The sequence below is a fragment of the Hylobates moloch genome, unplaced genomic scaffold, assembly GCF_009828535.3.
Source record: "Hylobates moloch isolate HMO894 unplaced genomic scaffold, HMol_V3 SCAFFOLD_23, whole genome shotgun sequence".
In the NCBI taxonomy this organism is placed as follows: Eukaryota; Metazoa; Chordata; class Mammalia; order Primates; family Hylobatidae; genus Hylobates; species Hylobates moloch.
In genome coordinates, this window is record NW_026652298.1 from 27083770 (window position 1) to 27100332 (window position 16563).

Consider the following 16563-nt stretch of genomic DNA (forward strand, 5'->3'; position numbering starts at 1 on the left):
GGAGACTGAGGCAGGCAGATCACTTGAGCTCAAGAGTTTGAGACCAGCCTGGGCAACATGGAGAAACCTCATCTCTACAAAAAAAATTAAATAAATAAAATAAAGTGCATTTCAGCGTATCAATGCTTTGGGCCAGGCCACACCAACAGAAGACACAGTAAGAGACAGACGCTTAGGTCTATCCACTGCGACAGCTACAAATACAAGGAAAAGGGTCAAGTTCAGGCACTGATGATGTTGGCATGGGATTTTCCAGAATGGCAACTGACTCTCAGTGAAGTGCTGAACCAAAGAACAACCTTCTCTAGAGTGACACAGATGGGATATGCTTGTATTAGACAACATTTTAAACACTTGTTAATGCTTTTATTTAACAGCATAAAAATCTAGGCCGGGCACAGAGTGGCTCACACCTGTAAACCCAGCACTTTGGGAGGCTGAGTTGGGAAGATCACCTGAGGTCAGGAGTTTGAGACCAGCCTGGCCAACATGGTGAAACCCTGTCTCTACTAAAAATACAAAAATTAGCTGGGCGCGGTGACACATACCTGTATTCCCAGCTACTCAGGAGGCTGAGGTGAGAGAATCACTTGAACCCGGGGAGATGGAGGTGGCAGTGAGCCAAAGTCACACCACTGCACTCCAACCTGGGTGACAGAGTGAGACTCTTGTCTTAAAAAAAACAAAAACATAAAAATCTAAAGTCATAAAGGTTAGGTTCTAAGCCTGGCTAATTGCAAACAGATTTTTACCTCCATGAGTGTCAGGTGAGACATTGGAAGAGTCATAAGGGATATAGATGAGGATTGGCATCAGAGACTCTCCAGGTCATTGCAGGACTCCCAAAATATTCTTGGCCCCACTGTTCACTAACAACAGTGGCCCCCACCATCATGTGACAAGCCAAATAATCGCTTCCACCGATTTCCAAAATCTCCATAGCAGATGTGCCGCCTCCACTGAGAAGCACTGCGTTTGCATGTTCCAATTCAGTGCAATGTTTCTAGCCTGTCATAAATGGAAGCACGTGCAAGACAAATCCCTAAAAACATCCTCCACTCACTGGCGTCCCTGCCATCTTGGGAAGGAGAGTGAAGAAAGGTGCCTGGGCCTTGCCTGTGACCAGCCGGCTCTCCCTGGCTCCATTTGGGATATGGTCATCCCAAATCACTCTACTGCATATTTCCCAATGGGGAAAGTTTGAAGGTTTTGTCAAGGTTTTGTCAAGGCTAGGGGATTGTGTCCACACGCGCCAACACTTCCCACCATGTTATGTCGTGGTGGGGGAAAAGGATGAAAGCCTGTCTCGCCTATTGAGGAAACAGGAAAAGGGTTGATGCCAACAGATGGAGGATTGGGTTCCATCCTTGGTTTCATGGCTTTGCTGAGGCAGGTAGATAGGGCCATCTTTGGAGATACTTGTGGAGCCTCTAGGGCCAGGGACACGAGCCATTCCTGCCTAAAGGACATCCTACACAGGGCCTGCTTGGGCAGTGTGGCCAATGCATACTCAACTGTCCCACAGAGAAGGTTTAAGCCATAGTTGGATGATGTGGGTGCAGCATGTTTTGGAGCAGGGTGGGGCCTGGGGAGGGAGCCCTCCAGCCCCTGAATATGGAAAAACCTTCTTTCTGCTTAGGGCCCTACCTCTCAGGAGCAATGTCACGTTGGACAAGTCACTTGATCTCTTTTAGCCTTAGTTTTCCCAGCTTTAAAATGGGGATAGTAGGCTGGGTGTGGTAGTTTACTCCTGTAATCCCAGCACTTTGGGAGGCTGAGGTGGGAGGATTGCTTGAGTGCAGGAGTCTGAGGCCAACTTGGGCAACACAGTGAGATCCTATTTCTACAAAAAAAATTTAAAAATTAGCCAGGTATGGTGGCGCATGCCTGTAGTCCTAGCTGCTTGGGAGGGTGAGGTCATGGGGAAAAGGGGATTGCTTGAGCCCAGGAGTTCAAGGTTACAGTGAGCTGTGATTGCACCATTGCACTCCAGCCTGGGTGTCAGAGCAGGACCTTGTCTCTAATAAATAAATAAATTTTTTAAAATGGGAATAGCCATGATGGACTATGGTCATTGCAAGAGCCAAATGAAATTGATCTGTGAACATGTTTTACATTCTGTTCTGTTTTACATTTACGTTCTGTTGCTGTCAGGCCTGGGGTGGTTTCAGCTCATCAGATGTTGGTTCCACCTGACAAGTTGACCTGTGGGGTTCTGAGTGTTCGCAAGAATCTCCCCGCCCCCCCCCCCCCCCCCCCCCATCCTCTGTAACATCTCCCTCCTGCTTGCCCACAGCATGGGGTTAAAGGCTGAAGTTGGGCAGCAAAGCCTGAACTGTGTTTTCCTGTTGACAGGGCAAATTCATCCGCATCAACTTTGACGTCACAGGTTACATCGTGGGAGCCAACATTGAGACCTGTATCCTTTCCCTGAGCCTGGGCCAAACGGGTACCCCTGCCCCCTACCAATCTCCTGCCCAGAGGCTGGGAGAGCCCAAGAGCCACCCCTGTCTTTCCAGCCTTTTAGGTTTCTTCCAGAACAAATCTCCCCTTAACAGCAGGCATTGTGGTGCAGTGGTTATACATGTGTGGACCGGACCCCTGGTTTGAACCCTAAACAAGCAGCCTAGCCTGCATGTGATGCTCAAATGACCTGTCCCTTAGCTGAGTGACCTTGGGCTGGTTACTCCACCTCTGTCTGCCTCATCAGCAAAACGGGGATGATAATGAATGGTACCTGCCTCATAGAAATGTGAGAATAGAGTGAATGAACTCATATAAAGCTCTAGGCACCATGCAAGGTGCAGAGTAAGGGCTGGCTACGTAGTGTCTCTTGTATGATCTTCGCTTCATTCTTATTCAGCCATTGTCCGAGGCCAAATTCTGGACCTGTTGTCCTGTTAGAGAGTTGGTCTGTGATCGGCTCCACTTCCTGGGTAGGAAATTGATGAAAACAGAGTTTACCCAGAAGAATGCTGATATCGCAAGGAACAAGTAGAGCGTCTCTTTCATGAATCTGAGTGGTGAGGTGGAGCCAAGTTAGAAATTTCTGGACGTGGGGGAACAACCAGGTCTAGAGTTCCTTGACTGATCAGCCTCAGGAGCTTTGCAGGCAGCCCTAGGGCTCAAGGGTGTTACGTGTTCGGAGCTTCCTGTGGAACACATGCTTGGCAATGAATAGGACCTCGGGGGCTGACTTAGCTTCTTTCTGCACCTGAGGTCCTCCAGCAGCACCTAGTGGTCCCGTTTATCCACGTTATGTGCCCTGGATAAGAGGGTGGGTTGTGGAGTGGCCTCCTCTCCACTGTACTTGTCTAAGCTGTGGGGATTTGGGAAAATGACTGAAGCTCTCTGGGCCTCAGTTTTGCCTCAGTAAAATGAGGGTGATCGCACCTACTTTCTGGAGCTGGTGCAGTGGTTAAATGAAATAATATGCATAATAATATGCACAGCCCTTGGTACAGTGCTGGGCCCAAAGTGAGCATCTCACAGGTGGCGGCTATTGTGTTAACTTAGTGTTGCCTATGTTTCTACTTTAATCTGCCCAAACCAGCCAGGATTCCCATCCTGCAGCTGGGAGGGCTGCCAGGCTTCGGTCAAGTCCAGAGCCAGGGCCCTCTCGTCCTGCAGCCCTGCACACAGCTCTCAGCAATTCATTTCCTGTGTTTAGAGCGAGCCCCAGGCCTAGCCCCGTCCTTCTGGCCTCGGCCTTCCTTTTAGATCAGTGGTTCTCAAAATATGTTTCCAAACCAGCAGCATCAGCATCACTGGGGAGCTCTTTAGAAACACACATCTCATCTCAGCCAGGCGCGGTGGCTCACGCCTGTAATCCCAGCACTTTGGGAGGCTGAGGCGGGCGGGCAGATCACTTGAAGTCAGGAGTTCGAGACCACCTGGCCAATATGGTGAAACCCTGTCTCTACTAAAAATACAAAAATTAGCCAGGTGTGGTGGCACGCACCTGTAATCCTAGCACTTTAGGAGGCCAAGGCAGGCAGATCACTTTAGGTCATGAGTTCAAGACGAGCCTGGCCAACAGGGTGAAACCCCATCTCTACTAAAAATACAAAAATTAGCCAGGCGTGGTGGTGGGCACCTGTAGTCCCAGCTACTCAGGAGACTGAGGCAGGAGAATCGCTTGAACCCGGGAGGCAGAGGTTGCAGTGAGCCAAGATCACACACTGCACTCCAGCCTGGGTGACAGAGCGAGACTCTGGCTCAAACGTGTGTGTGTGTGTGTGTGTGTGTGTGTGTGTGTGTATATACATGAGAAAGTCTGAGAATCACTGCTTTCCAGATTGGACATGGGCTGTGGTAGCCCAGGCACTGCTAGCTGGCTTTAGGACTTGAACAAGACAAGGTCTGCTGATCTAGCCCCATCATCCTGCACCATCAGGCTTAGTGCTGTGGAAATCCACCCAGTACAGTAGTAGCCCAGCCTCCCAGCTGCCCTCTCCCATCACCCCGGACCCTGTGATCTCCATGCCACCCTCACCTGCCCTCCCCTCTGCTTTCCCTCCTGCCACCTCCCATGGCGGAGCAGCTCTCCCGAAATTAATTAGTGTGGCGTGTTTACGGTCTCTCTCTCTGTCCCATCAGACCCCACTCTTGGAACAGAGGGCATGGAAGACAGCTTTGCCACTTGCTAGCTGTATGATCTTGAGAAAGGACTTCCCTTCTCTGAGCCTCAGTTTCCCCTTATTGAAAACACCGATAATAGTTGCACTTACTTCCCAGCATGCTTTGTGAGGCTTCAGTGAGACAATTTATATCAATCGTTTCACATAGGAATGAATCAGAAATCGTAGAATCATAGAGGATGTCATTATTTGTATTGTATAATATGTGAAGACAGCTCATTTTAAAGAAGACTTGCTGGTGATGGCTGTTAGGGGAACATCTCATTACCATTACCATCTTCCTGGGGTCTTTTTATGCTTTTTCTTTTCACTCTATTCCCCTCCCTTCTTTTTGCATCTGAAGTCTGCTGGCAGCACCCAGTGGTTCCATTTGTCCACAGGGGCTATGGTCAAAGTTAGACATTACCGATTGCTGGGACAGAACTGGTAAGTCATCCCGTGTGAATTGGGTGTGACGGGGATGGAGGTGGAAGACCAGAGGAACACCCACAGTATCCCTAGAATCCCTAACTCCTTCCAAACCAGATCTGCTAGAAAAATCACGGGCAATTCGCCAAGCCAGAGACGAGAGGACATTCCACATCTTTTACTACATGATTGCTGGAGCCAAGGAGAAGATGAAAAGTAAGTGACTAGCAATGACGTGTGATTGGATGGCTTGAGCCTTCCCTTTCATCAGAATCCGGGGTTAAGGGATTGGCTATTAAAACAGTCTCAGATCCTGCCAGAAAGGACCATGTCTGTGAGTGACAGATGAGCAATTCTTCATCTCCTCCCAGTGAGTGAGTGTGGCTTTTGTTCAGTCATTCTCATTTACTGAGCACCTACTATGTGACATAGTAGCCATCAACTCCAATTAGACGTTAGATCATTAATGATTCATGTCTAATTAGACCAGAGAGCATCAAGTCCAACTAGACACAATCTATGCCTTCAGGGAAAGGGAGAAAGACATTTGCCTTACTTGCCAATTTATAAAACTTGCAAATATAAAAGATGCATTCTGGTTTTACAAGGAATTTGCAGGGGCAGCGGGACTAAGCATTTTTCATTATACATGTTTTGCCAGTGACTTTGTAGAACAGGGGTCAAAACTTTTTCTGTAAAAGGCCCGATAGTAAATCTTCAGGCTTTGCAGGCCACGTGGCTTCTGTCACAGCTATTCAATTCTGCCATTGTAATACAAAAGCAGCCACAGGCAGCACATAAACCAATGAGTGCAGGCAGCACATAAACCAATGATTGCAGGCAACACATAAACCAGTGAGCGCAGGCAACACATAAACCAATGAGCACAGGCAACACATAAACCAGTGAGCGCAGGCAACACATAAACCAGTGAGCGCAGGCAACACATAAACCAATGAACATAGGCAACACATAAATCAGAGCAGATGCATCACTGTGTTACAATAAAACTTTATTTACAAAAAACAGGCAGTGTGCAGAAGTTTGCTGACCTCTGTTGTAGAGAAAAAAAATTTTTATGTAAATACAATACACTGTATACCAAACTCCAGTAGGAAGTTATGAGTTCTGGACATGCAGTTGTTTACTCTTAAAAATATATACAAATCACATAGCTTAAAAAAGGAATGGATCAGTGACTATCTGTACATAGTAGAGTCTACATGTTAGTAATAAGTTTGAAGTCTGAAATTTTATGGGAACAATACAGACTTTGCTTCCCATCTGTTTTGTGGCCCAAGCTTAGTTACTTTCGTTAAGACAGTTACCAAAAGGATCTGTGTGAGCTCAGAACTTCGCTGTGTCGGAGTGTATTGCAGAGCTCAGCCACTAGGGGGTGGCATTATCCATTCTTTAAATTTCCAGGGTGGGGCTCAGTGGCTCATGCCTGTAATCCCACACTTTGGGAGGCAGAGGCGGGCGGATTACCTGAGGTCAGGAGTTTGAGACCAGCTTGGCCAAGATAGTGAAACCCTGTCTCCCCAAAAATACAAAAATTAGCCAGGTGTGGTGTCTGGCGCCTGTAATCCCAGCTACTCGGGAGGCTGAGGCAGGAGAATCACTTGAACCTAGAAGGTGGAGGTTGCAGTGAGCTGAGATTGCACCACTGCACTCCAGCCTAGGTGACAGAGTGAGACTCTGTCTCAAAAAATAAAAATAAGTTTCCTTAATGGCTGGCTTTCAGGAACATAGGATATGAGGTGGAACAATTTTTGGTAAAGGGGGAATGCTGAATGGATTTTTCATGTACCAGCAAACATGGTACATTAGCAGTTACAGTGCAGGACCCTGTGGAATGGGCCAGGGAAAAATGTTGACATTCCTCTTCCTTTTATTTGGCACCCAAGAAAACAGTTTGGTTGTCTGGTACCTTGGGTTCCAGTTTTGTGCTTTGCCTCTGGTCTTCCAGAAATGGGCAAGTATAGGGCTCACAACTAAATTCCCAGGGGCCCTTTGTATTCTAGATGATAGAACTGGAAAGATGTTAGGCTTTTAGAGAGAACCAAGTATTCCTAAATGCGTCCAAACTCGGGATAATGAAGTCTTGGCAAAGACCTCAATCCTTGTGACTTCAATCAGGCATTTCAAGTTAATCCAAAAGTTTGAGTTAACTGGTGTCTTCGGTCAATTTAACTTCGAGTTTATCAAGCAGCTTCCAAGTGACTTGACCCATAAAAGACATTTTATTTTATTTTTTTATTTTTATTTTTATTTTTTTGAGACGGAGTCTCACTCTATCGCCCAGGCTGGAGTGCAGTGGCGTGATCTCGGCTCACTGCAAGCTCCACCTCCCAGTTCACGCCATTCTCCTGCCTCAGCCTCCCGAGTAGCTGGGACTACAGGCGCCCACCACCACGCGGGGCTAATTTTTTGTATTTTTAGTAGAGACGGGGTTTCACCATGTTAGCCAGGATGGTCTCGATCTCCTGACCTCGTGATCCACCCGCCTCGGCCTCCCAAAGTGCTGGGATTATAGGCGTGAGCCACTGCACCCGGCCAAAAGACCTTTATTTTAAAAGAAAAATATCTTGCTGACGTCTCTCCAAAAGTATAACCGATTCCATCCTAATTAAAGATTGATCTGGAAGAGGATCCTTGATGTATTGGAGGGTATAATAAAAGCAAATAGTGCAGGAGAAAGAAAGGCAATTATAGAGTTTGGGGTGGGGGAGAAGCTGAACAACAGCAAATGAAATGTAATCATAGGATACCGTCTTACAGAGAATATCTAATTAATGTCATAATATGAAAAGGGAGTTGGCAAACTTTTCACTAAAGGGTCAGCAGTAAACGTTTTAGACTTTAAGGACCAGATGGCCTCTGTTGCAACTACTCAACTCCGTTGCCTAGTGAGAAAGCAGCCATGAGAAATAAACAAGGACGTCAGAGCAGCTGTGTTTCAAAAAAACTTTATTTACAAAAACAACAGGGGACCAGATTTGCCAACCTGTGATATGAGCCTTATATATTGATTCAACTAAAAATAGCTGGGGGTGGCTGGGCACAGTGGCTCACGCCTGTAATCCTGGCACTTTGGGAGGCTGAGACGGGTGGATCACCTGATGTCAGGAGTTCAAAACTAGCCTAGCCAACATGATGAAACCCGGTCTCTACTAAAAATATAACAAATTACCTGGGCGTGGTGGTGGGTACCTGTAATCCCAGCTACTCGAGAGGCAGGAGAATTGCTTGAACCTGGGAGGCAGAGGTTGCAGTGAGCAGCCAATATCGCACCACTGCACTCCAACCTGGGCAAAGGTGAAACTCCCTCTCAAAAAAAAAAAAAAAAATAGCTGGGGGAAAGGAAAGGTAGTATAAGAAAGCTGCATTTTTGCCTACCATAGCAGGAAGTCACTAGATACTGTCTAAACTTGACATATCCAGAAATCGCCTATTACAGCGATTGTGCTTTGCCTCTGGTCTTCTAATAGGCCAAAAACGCCTGTTACTTTTGGCACTGAGGACTGGTTTTCTGGAAGAAAATTTTTCCACAGATTGGGAGGGCAGGGTGGGGAGGATGGTGTGGGGATGATTCAAGTGTATTACATTTACTGTGCACTTTATTATTACATTGTAATATATAATGAAATAATTATACTACTCACCATAATGTAGAATCATTGGGAGCTTGTTTTCCTGCAGTCCCATCGGGGGGTGATGGGGGACAGTGACAGATTATCAGGCATCACAGTCTCATAAGGAGCACGCGTGCGCAGTTCACAATAGGGTTTGTGCTCCTATGAGAATCTAATGCTGCCACTGATCTGATGGGAAGCGGAGCTCAGGCAGTGATGCAAGCGATGGGCAGCGGCTGCAAATAACAGATAAAGCTTCACTCGCTCACCTACTGCTCACCTCCTGCTGTGCGGCCCGGTTCCTAACATGGACTGGTACTGGTCTACGGCCTGTGGGTTGGGGAACCCTTGGCCTATTATATATAATACATAATGGTATATACATTATAATAGGCTAGGGTATATAGCAAGCCTATTCTACAGAGAGATAGTGGTAACTGCCAGAAAAAAAGCAGCTAAAAGAGATAAAAGCAGGTATTACGGAGTAAGGTAGGAGTTGGAGAAGGGATGTGACAGGAGAATGCTATTGTTCATTACAAACCTTTGGTAGTAATTGATTTTTAAAACTCGTGCCTGTTTGAATTTGATAAAAATTTTATAAATAGATGAATAAGGCCCAATGCGGTGGCTCGTGTCTGTAATCCTAGAACTTTGAGAGGCCTAGGTGGGTGGATCACCTGAGGTCAGGAGTTGAAGACTAGTGTGGTCAACATGGTGAAACCCCATCTCTACTAAAAATACAAAATTTAGCCGGGCATGGTGGCAGGTGCCTGTAATCCCAGCTGCTCGGGAGATTGAGGCAGGAGAATCCCTTGAACCTGGGAGGCGGAGGTTGCAGTGAGCCGAGATCACGCCACTGCACTCCAGCCTGGATGACAGAGTGAGACTCCGTCTCAAAAAAAAAAAAAAAATGAGTAAAGGTTGATCTAACTCTTCTGACAGCTTTGTCTCTGAAGGAAGGCAGGGTGCCTCTGGACAATTGAGGTAAAGGCATCCCTTCCTCCAGGTAGATGTAACTTCGTGCCAGGGATTGTGGCTTAGCAAGCAGAACCAAGGCTGGGTGTCAGCTGCAGTCACTGGAGCAGTGCACAACCTGCACCACTGTGCAAGGCTGGCAGTGGTTGGTGAGGCTGTCTACATGACGATGCATGAGGGTTTTAAATGGTCCAAGCCTTGAGAAAGGGAAAGGAATTATGATGGCCCAGACCCTTGACCAGATCTCCATCTCATGTTGAAATTAGAAGTGTGTCTTGTTGACCCTGACCCCTCTTCCTCCCCTTCTAGGTGACTTGCTTTTGGAGGGCTTCAACAACTACACCTTCCTCTCCAATGGCTTTGTGCCCATCCCAGCAGCCCAGGATGATGAGATGTTCCAGGAAACTGTGGAGGCCATGGCGATCATGGGTTTCAGCGAGGAGGAGCAGCTGTGTAAGCCTCACACCTTGAGTCTGGAGGGTAGCCTGCCTGGATACCAATGGAACCTGTTAAGAATTCTTCTCTAGTCAAGACAGATTTCTGCTCTCTGAATTCCCCACCTTCCATTAAAAAAAAAAGGAGGAAAATGAATTTTATTCTAGGTGGTTTGTTTGTGTTGTAGAAAAGTGGCTGCATAACTAGGGCTCTTTTAGTTGCAAGTAACCCAAGCTGGCTTAAACCAAAGGGAAAGTGACTAACTCACAATGTTGAAAAGTTCAGGGAGGTTGGGCACAGTGGCTCAGGCCTGTAATCTCAGCACTTTGGGAGGCCAAGGTGGACGGATCACTTTAGGTCAGGAGTTCGAGACCAACGTGGTCAATTTGGTGAAACCCGGTCTCTACAAAAAATACAAAAAAAATTAGCCAGGGCTGGTGGTGCACACTTGTAGTCCTAGCTACTCAGGAGGCTGAGGTGGGAGGATTCCGTGAACCTGGAAGGCAGAGGCTGCAGTGAGCCAAGATCACACCACTCCACTCCAGCTTGGGAGATGGAGCTAGACTCCATCTCAAAAAAAAAAAAAAAAGAAGTTCAGGAATTCAAGCTTCAGGTACAGTGAGATCTAGGTGTTCAAAAGATTTTTCTAGAACCTAATTTATTGTCTTCTATCTCTCTCTTGACTACATTGTTTCTCTATAGGATGCAGTTTGTTGACAGCAACATGGCTGGGTTCCAGCCCTTATATTCTTTGGGTTTATATCCAAAGAACAGAGTAGATTCCTGGCTTAAGTTCCTTAACGGAGTGTCATTGACTCTGATTGGCTGGCTTAGGTTGATGTGCACATTCCTGAGCTATGCAGCATAGGCAGGGTTGTGGAAAGCACAGGGTGGTTTCATTATGGTCCCTAAGAATGGATTCCTGGAGCTGCAGGTAGAGATGTTGGCCTCATCAGGAACATGGGGGCAGGGTTTAGGGGAGGGGGAGTGATCGAGGCAGTGGATTTACTCAGGCTCTTCCTGGAGGGGTTGCTCTGGTGATCAATTGATATTGATCAAAATCATTCAACCGATGGCCAAGAAACACAACAGGACAGCTCAGGAAGAAGTTCTTGGTCGGGACACTGTGTTTCCAGAAACGATTTTCCTTCTGGGTTAGATGTGCCTCAGTGTTCAAGTTTAATCTCTTTCAGGAACACCAGGACAGAACTGTGGAAAGTTTCCCTTCCTTCCCACGCCTACACCCATTTGGAGCCCCAGAATAGCAATGAGGTTGCTGAAATGCTGCATAAGGGGAGGGGCAGCTCCTCCGAAGATAACTTGGGGTCTAGAAAAATAAGGCTCTATGGGTCAGTTGACAAATGGATGGTGTGTGTGGGTCTTGGCCAGGGTGCCACATCAGAATCTAGTGCTGATAGCCTCCTTGTCTGAATGACATAGGCTCTCCAAGAATGATTCATTTTATTTGGGACAGGGGTCAGTTTTGCTTCTAATTTTGCTTTTAAATAACAGTGAACAATGGTTAAGTATTTGCTGTGTGCCAGGAATTTACCAAATCCTTTTTTCTTAATGTACTACACTGTTCAGTATAGTTTTATGTAAATAATAAAAAACTGGAACAGGCTGGGCACAGTGGCTCATGCCTGTAATCCCAGCATTTTGAGACACTGAGGCAGGAGGATTGCTTGAGCCCAGGAGTTTGAGACTAGCCTGGACAACATAGTGAGATTCTGTCTCTACAAAAAAAATAAAGAAAATAGAAAAAAACTGGAACAAACTAAAATAGGTTGATTGACAGAAGGTTTATTAAATCATTGTCTGTCCTTGTGAAAGAAAACAATGAGACCTTTGAAATTGTTTTGCTGGGCATGGTGGCTCACACCTGTAATTCCAGCACTTTGAGAGGCCAAGGCAGGCAGATCACTTGAGCTTGAGTTTGATACTAACCTGGGCAACATGGCAAGATCCCTTCTCTACAAATAATACAAAAAATTAACTGGGTGTGGTGGTGCACACTGTAGTCCCAGCTTGGGAGACTGAGGCAGGAAAATTGCTTGAGCCCAGGAGATCGAAGCTGCAGTGAGCCGAGATCACGCCACTCTGTCACCTAGGCTGGAGTACAGTGGCGCAGTCTCAGCTCACTGCAACCTCTGCCTTGCAGGCTCAAGCAGTCCTCCCAGCTCAGCCTCTCAAGTCGTTGAGACTACAGACATGGGCTACCACGCCTGGCTAATTTTTGATTTTAGGGTTTTTGTTTTGTTTTGTTTGAGATGGAGGCTCGCTATTGTCACCCAGGCTGGAGTGCAGTGGCACGACCTCGGCTCGCTGCAACCTCTGCCTCCCGGGTTCAAGCAATTCTCTTGGCTCAGCCTCCCGAGTAGCTGGGATTACAGGTGCCCACCACCATGCCCCGCTAATTTTTTTTTGTATTTTTAGTAGAGACTGGGTCTCACCATGTTGGCCAGGCTGGTCTTAAACTCCTGACCTCAGATGATCCACCTGTCTTGGCCTCCCAAAGTGCTGGGATTGCAGGCATGAGCCACTGCGCCTGGCCTGCGGTTTTTTTGTTTTGTTTTGGTTTGATTTTTGGAGGGGTGGGTAGAAACAAGGCTTCACCATGTTATCCAGTATTCTCTGGTCTTGAACTCCTGGGCTCAAACAATCAGCCTGCCTTGGCCTCCCAAAGTGCTGGGATTACAGGTGTGAGCCACCATGCCCAGCTCCCAGTGTTCTCATTGTACATTGGCATTTGCCAATTTCCCCTTTAACCATAGAGACCAGACCCCAGGCCCAGCACCTTTGGCAGGCCCAAGCATCTAGCTAGAATTGGCTAATACTGTTTTCCTTGTATTTATATTTATAATTGCCATCTATTTATGGCAAGTGAAGATGATTTTTCACTTAAGAGAAAGTTTTCTATTAAAATGAATGTAAGGAAGGAGAAGGAAGTAAATTTAAAGAAAATGGTTAAGCAAATAATGGAGCAGATGGTACACAGAGCAAGCATTCAGATGATGGCATGCAAATGACCAACTCTCATGGGAACCAACTTAGTCCCAAGTGTACACCAACCCCATTTATAAACCAAGAGCTACTTCTAAACCCTCCATCAAGGGGCCTGTGGAGAAGGGGGTGGGTCAGGCTCCAGGCTGGAGCTTCATGAGGCTCCAAGTGACCAGGGGAGACCAGGATTTTCCCCACCACATTGGATTCTGCAGCCTTGAACTCCTGGGCTCAAGATACCCTCATGCACCACCATGCCTGGCTACTTTTCTTTCTTTTTTTTTTTTTTTTGAGATGGAGTCTCACTCTGTTGCCCAGGCTGGAGTGCAGTGGTGCGATCTTGGCTCACTGCAAGCTTCGCCTCCCAGGTTCATGCCATTCTTCCGCCTCAGCCTCCGAGTAGCTGGGACTACAGGTGCCCACCACCACGCCTGGCTAATTTTATTTTGGTATTTTTAGTAGAGACAGCGTTTCACCGTGTTAGCCAGGATGGTATCAATCTCCTGACCTTGTGATCCGCCCACCTCAGCCTCCCAAAGTGCTGGGATTACAGGTGTGAGCCACCGCACATGGCCCATGCCTGGCTAATTTTTAAATTTTTTGTAGAGACAGGGTCTTGCTGTGTTGTCCAGGCTGGTCTGGAACTCCTAGCCTGAAGCAATCTCCCTGCCTCAGCCTCACAAATCCTTGGGATTACAGCCATGAGCCACCATGCCTGGCCTGGTTATACTGTTTCTAACATATTTTTAAGATGAAAAATAAAATCACCTAAATTGTCCATCCTGTGTACCCCTGGTAGTACACATGTCTGGTGTTGGAAAGTCCTGTTTCTTATTCCTCAGTAAGAAGAGAGGTGTAAGGCCACTGTAAAAAATTAGCACAAACTTGATGTTTTAAAGCAACAGGAATTTATTCTCTCCCATTTCTGGAGCCCAGGGTTCTGAAATCAATGTGTCAGCAGGAGCCAGGCATAATGGCTCATGCCTGTAATCCCAGCACTTTGGGAGGCCAAGGCGAGAGGATCGTTTGAGGCCAGGAGTTCAAGACCAGCCTGAGCAACATAGCAAGACCCCTTCTCTACTAAAAATTTTTAAAAAAAATTTTTTTAAAAAGACAAGATGCTGGCAGGGGTTGTTGCTTCTGAAGGCACTGAGGGAGATCTGTTCCTTGCCTCTGTCCTGGCTTCTGGTGGCTCTGGCTGTTCCTGGCTTTTCCTTGGCTTGTCTCACTCCAGTCTCTGCCTCATTCTTCATGTGGCATTCTACTCTGTGGGTCTTCTCTTCTGTCCATCATAAAGACACTTGACATTAAATGTAGGGCCCACCAGGTTATTCCGAGATGATCTCATCTTGAGATCTTTTGCTTGATTCCATCTACAAGACCTTTTTTTCCAAAATAGGCCATGTTCAGGCTGGGCGCGGTGGCTCACGCCTGTAATCCCAGCTCTCAGGGAGGCAGAGGCAGGAGGATAGCTGGAGCCCAGGAGTTTGAGACCTGCCTGGGCAATATAGTGAGACCCCGTTCTCCACAAAAAGGAAAAAAAAATAAGTGTAACTCCCCAAATTAGGCCACATTCACAGGTTCCAGGTGGACATATTTTAGAAAGACCAACGTTCGACCTAATATAGGTGGCTTCCACTCTTTACCACCTACTGGGCCAGGCCCTTGCTCAGCATCTTACAAGACCTAAACTTCATGAAGTAGGTACTACTGTTACCATCTCCGTTTTGCAGCTAAGGAAACTGAGGCTCATGGGACTTACTGAAACTCATGTAGAGTCTCTATCCTCTATCCATCCATGATTCATCCGTCAATCCATCCTCTATTCATCCATCTATCCTCTACTCATCCTTCCATCACCCATCCATCCATCACCCATCCATCCATCCATCCATCCATCCATCTATCTACCCACCCATCCATTCATCCATGAACCCATCCTCTATACATTTATACATTCACTTGTCCATCTACCCTCCATCTGCCATCCATCCATCTACCTCCCTCCCCATGTGTATGTGGACCCTGAACTAGGCTTTGGAAATTCAAAGATGATGAGATTTATAAGAAGCAAAGCTGGGATTTGAACTCAGGACTCTAACTGCAGAGTGCATGCTTTGCACCAGTGCACCAGGATGCTGCCAGCCGTCACCACCCTTGCTGTGTTGTGTCTCCTCACTGGTTGACTTCTTTTTTTTTTTTTTTTTTTTTTTTTTTTTTGAGACGGAGTCTCGCTGTCGCCCAGGCTGGAGTGCAGTGGCGCAATCTCGGCTCACTGCAAGCTCCGCCTCCCGGGTTCACGCCATTCTCCTGCCTCAGCCTCCAAGTAGCTGGGACTACAGGCGCCCGCCACCTCGCCCGGCTATTTTTTTTTTGTATTTTTAGTAGAGACGGGGTTTCACCGTGGTCTCGATCTCCTGACCTCGTGATCCGCCCGCCTCGGCCTCCCAACTGGTTGACTTCTTTGCTGTCTGCTAACTGTGCCCCAAGGTTCATCTCTTATGGCCTGGGAGTGGTGGTGTTCTTTTGTCATTTCTGGAATTACATTAACTATACCAGAAAGTGCAAACCAATGGTTCCTGAGCCTACAGGAGAGATCGGCCACTACAACCTTCAAAATGTTTAAAAATTGGTTCCTAAAGTTTAAATATGGGTAGGCCAGGCACTGTGGCCTATAATCCCAGCACTATGGGAGGCCAAGGCACGTGGATCACTTGAGGTCAGGAGTTTGAGACCAGCCTGGCCAACATAGTGAAACTCCGTCTCTACTAAAAATAGAAAAATTAGCTGGGTGTGGTGGCACACGCCTGTAATCCCAGCTACTCTGGAGGCTGAGGCAAGAGAATTCCCCTGAACCTGGGAAGCGTGGAGGTTGCAGTGAGCCGAGATTGCACCAATGCACTCCAACCTGGGTGACAGCAAGACTCCGTCTCACAAAAAAAAAAAAAAAAAAAAAAAAAAACCATGGGTAGACTTCACATAAAAACTCTGGGTTTCCATTATCTGGAAAAATCAGAAGTTCTAGCAACACTGGGCTTATATCCCCTGTGGCAATGACAGAGTAGCTGCTGGCCCCTTCAGATGGGTTTGTGGCCTCGTTGGGTCCCCACAGTCCTCATTAGTTGGCTTTGTTCATTTAGACCAGTGGTTCTCTGCCAGAGGTGAGTTTGCTTCCCAGGGGACATTTAGTAGTGTCAGGTGACGTTTGTGGTTGTCACAACTCTGTCGGGGTAACCACCACTGACATCTAGTGGTTAGAGACCAGGGATGCTACTAAACTTCCCATGATGCCCAGGACAGCTCCCCACAATAGAGAATTATCTGGCCCCCAATTTCTGCAGAGAAACCCTGAGTTGGCTGGCTCTTCTGGGCTGTGCAGGCATTTCAGCAATCTTTAGTTTAAATTGACACTTTTAAAACTGTGAGTGCAACTCTTCATAGTTTACAAAGACTCTTTCATAGATGTT

General features: G+C 47.0%; 1 protein-coding gene across 3 annotated transcripts in view; it reads left to right on the forward strand.

Annotated features, from left to right (window-relative positions):
• Positions 1 to 16563, forward strand: part of MYH11 (myosin heavy chain 11) — a 153379-nt gene that overhangs the window by 75326 nt on the left and 61490 nt on the right. For all 3 annotated transcript variants that reach the window (XM_032145242.2, XM_032145244.2, XM_058433910.1), the window contains exons 7-9: positions 2356 to 2419; positions 5166 to 5264; positions 9968 to 10111. In XM_032145242.2, coding sequence (XP_032001133.1) covers positions 2356 to 2419; positions 5166 to 5264; positions 9968 to 10111 — 307 coding nt within the window. The remainder of the gene's footprint in view (positions 1 to 2355; positions 2420 to 5165; positions 5265 to 9967; positions 10112 to 16563) is intronic.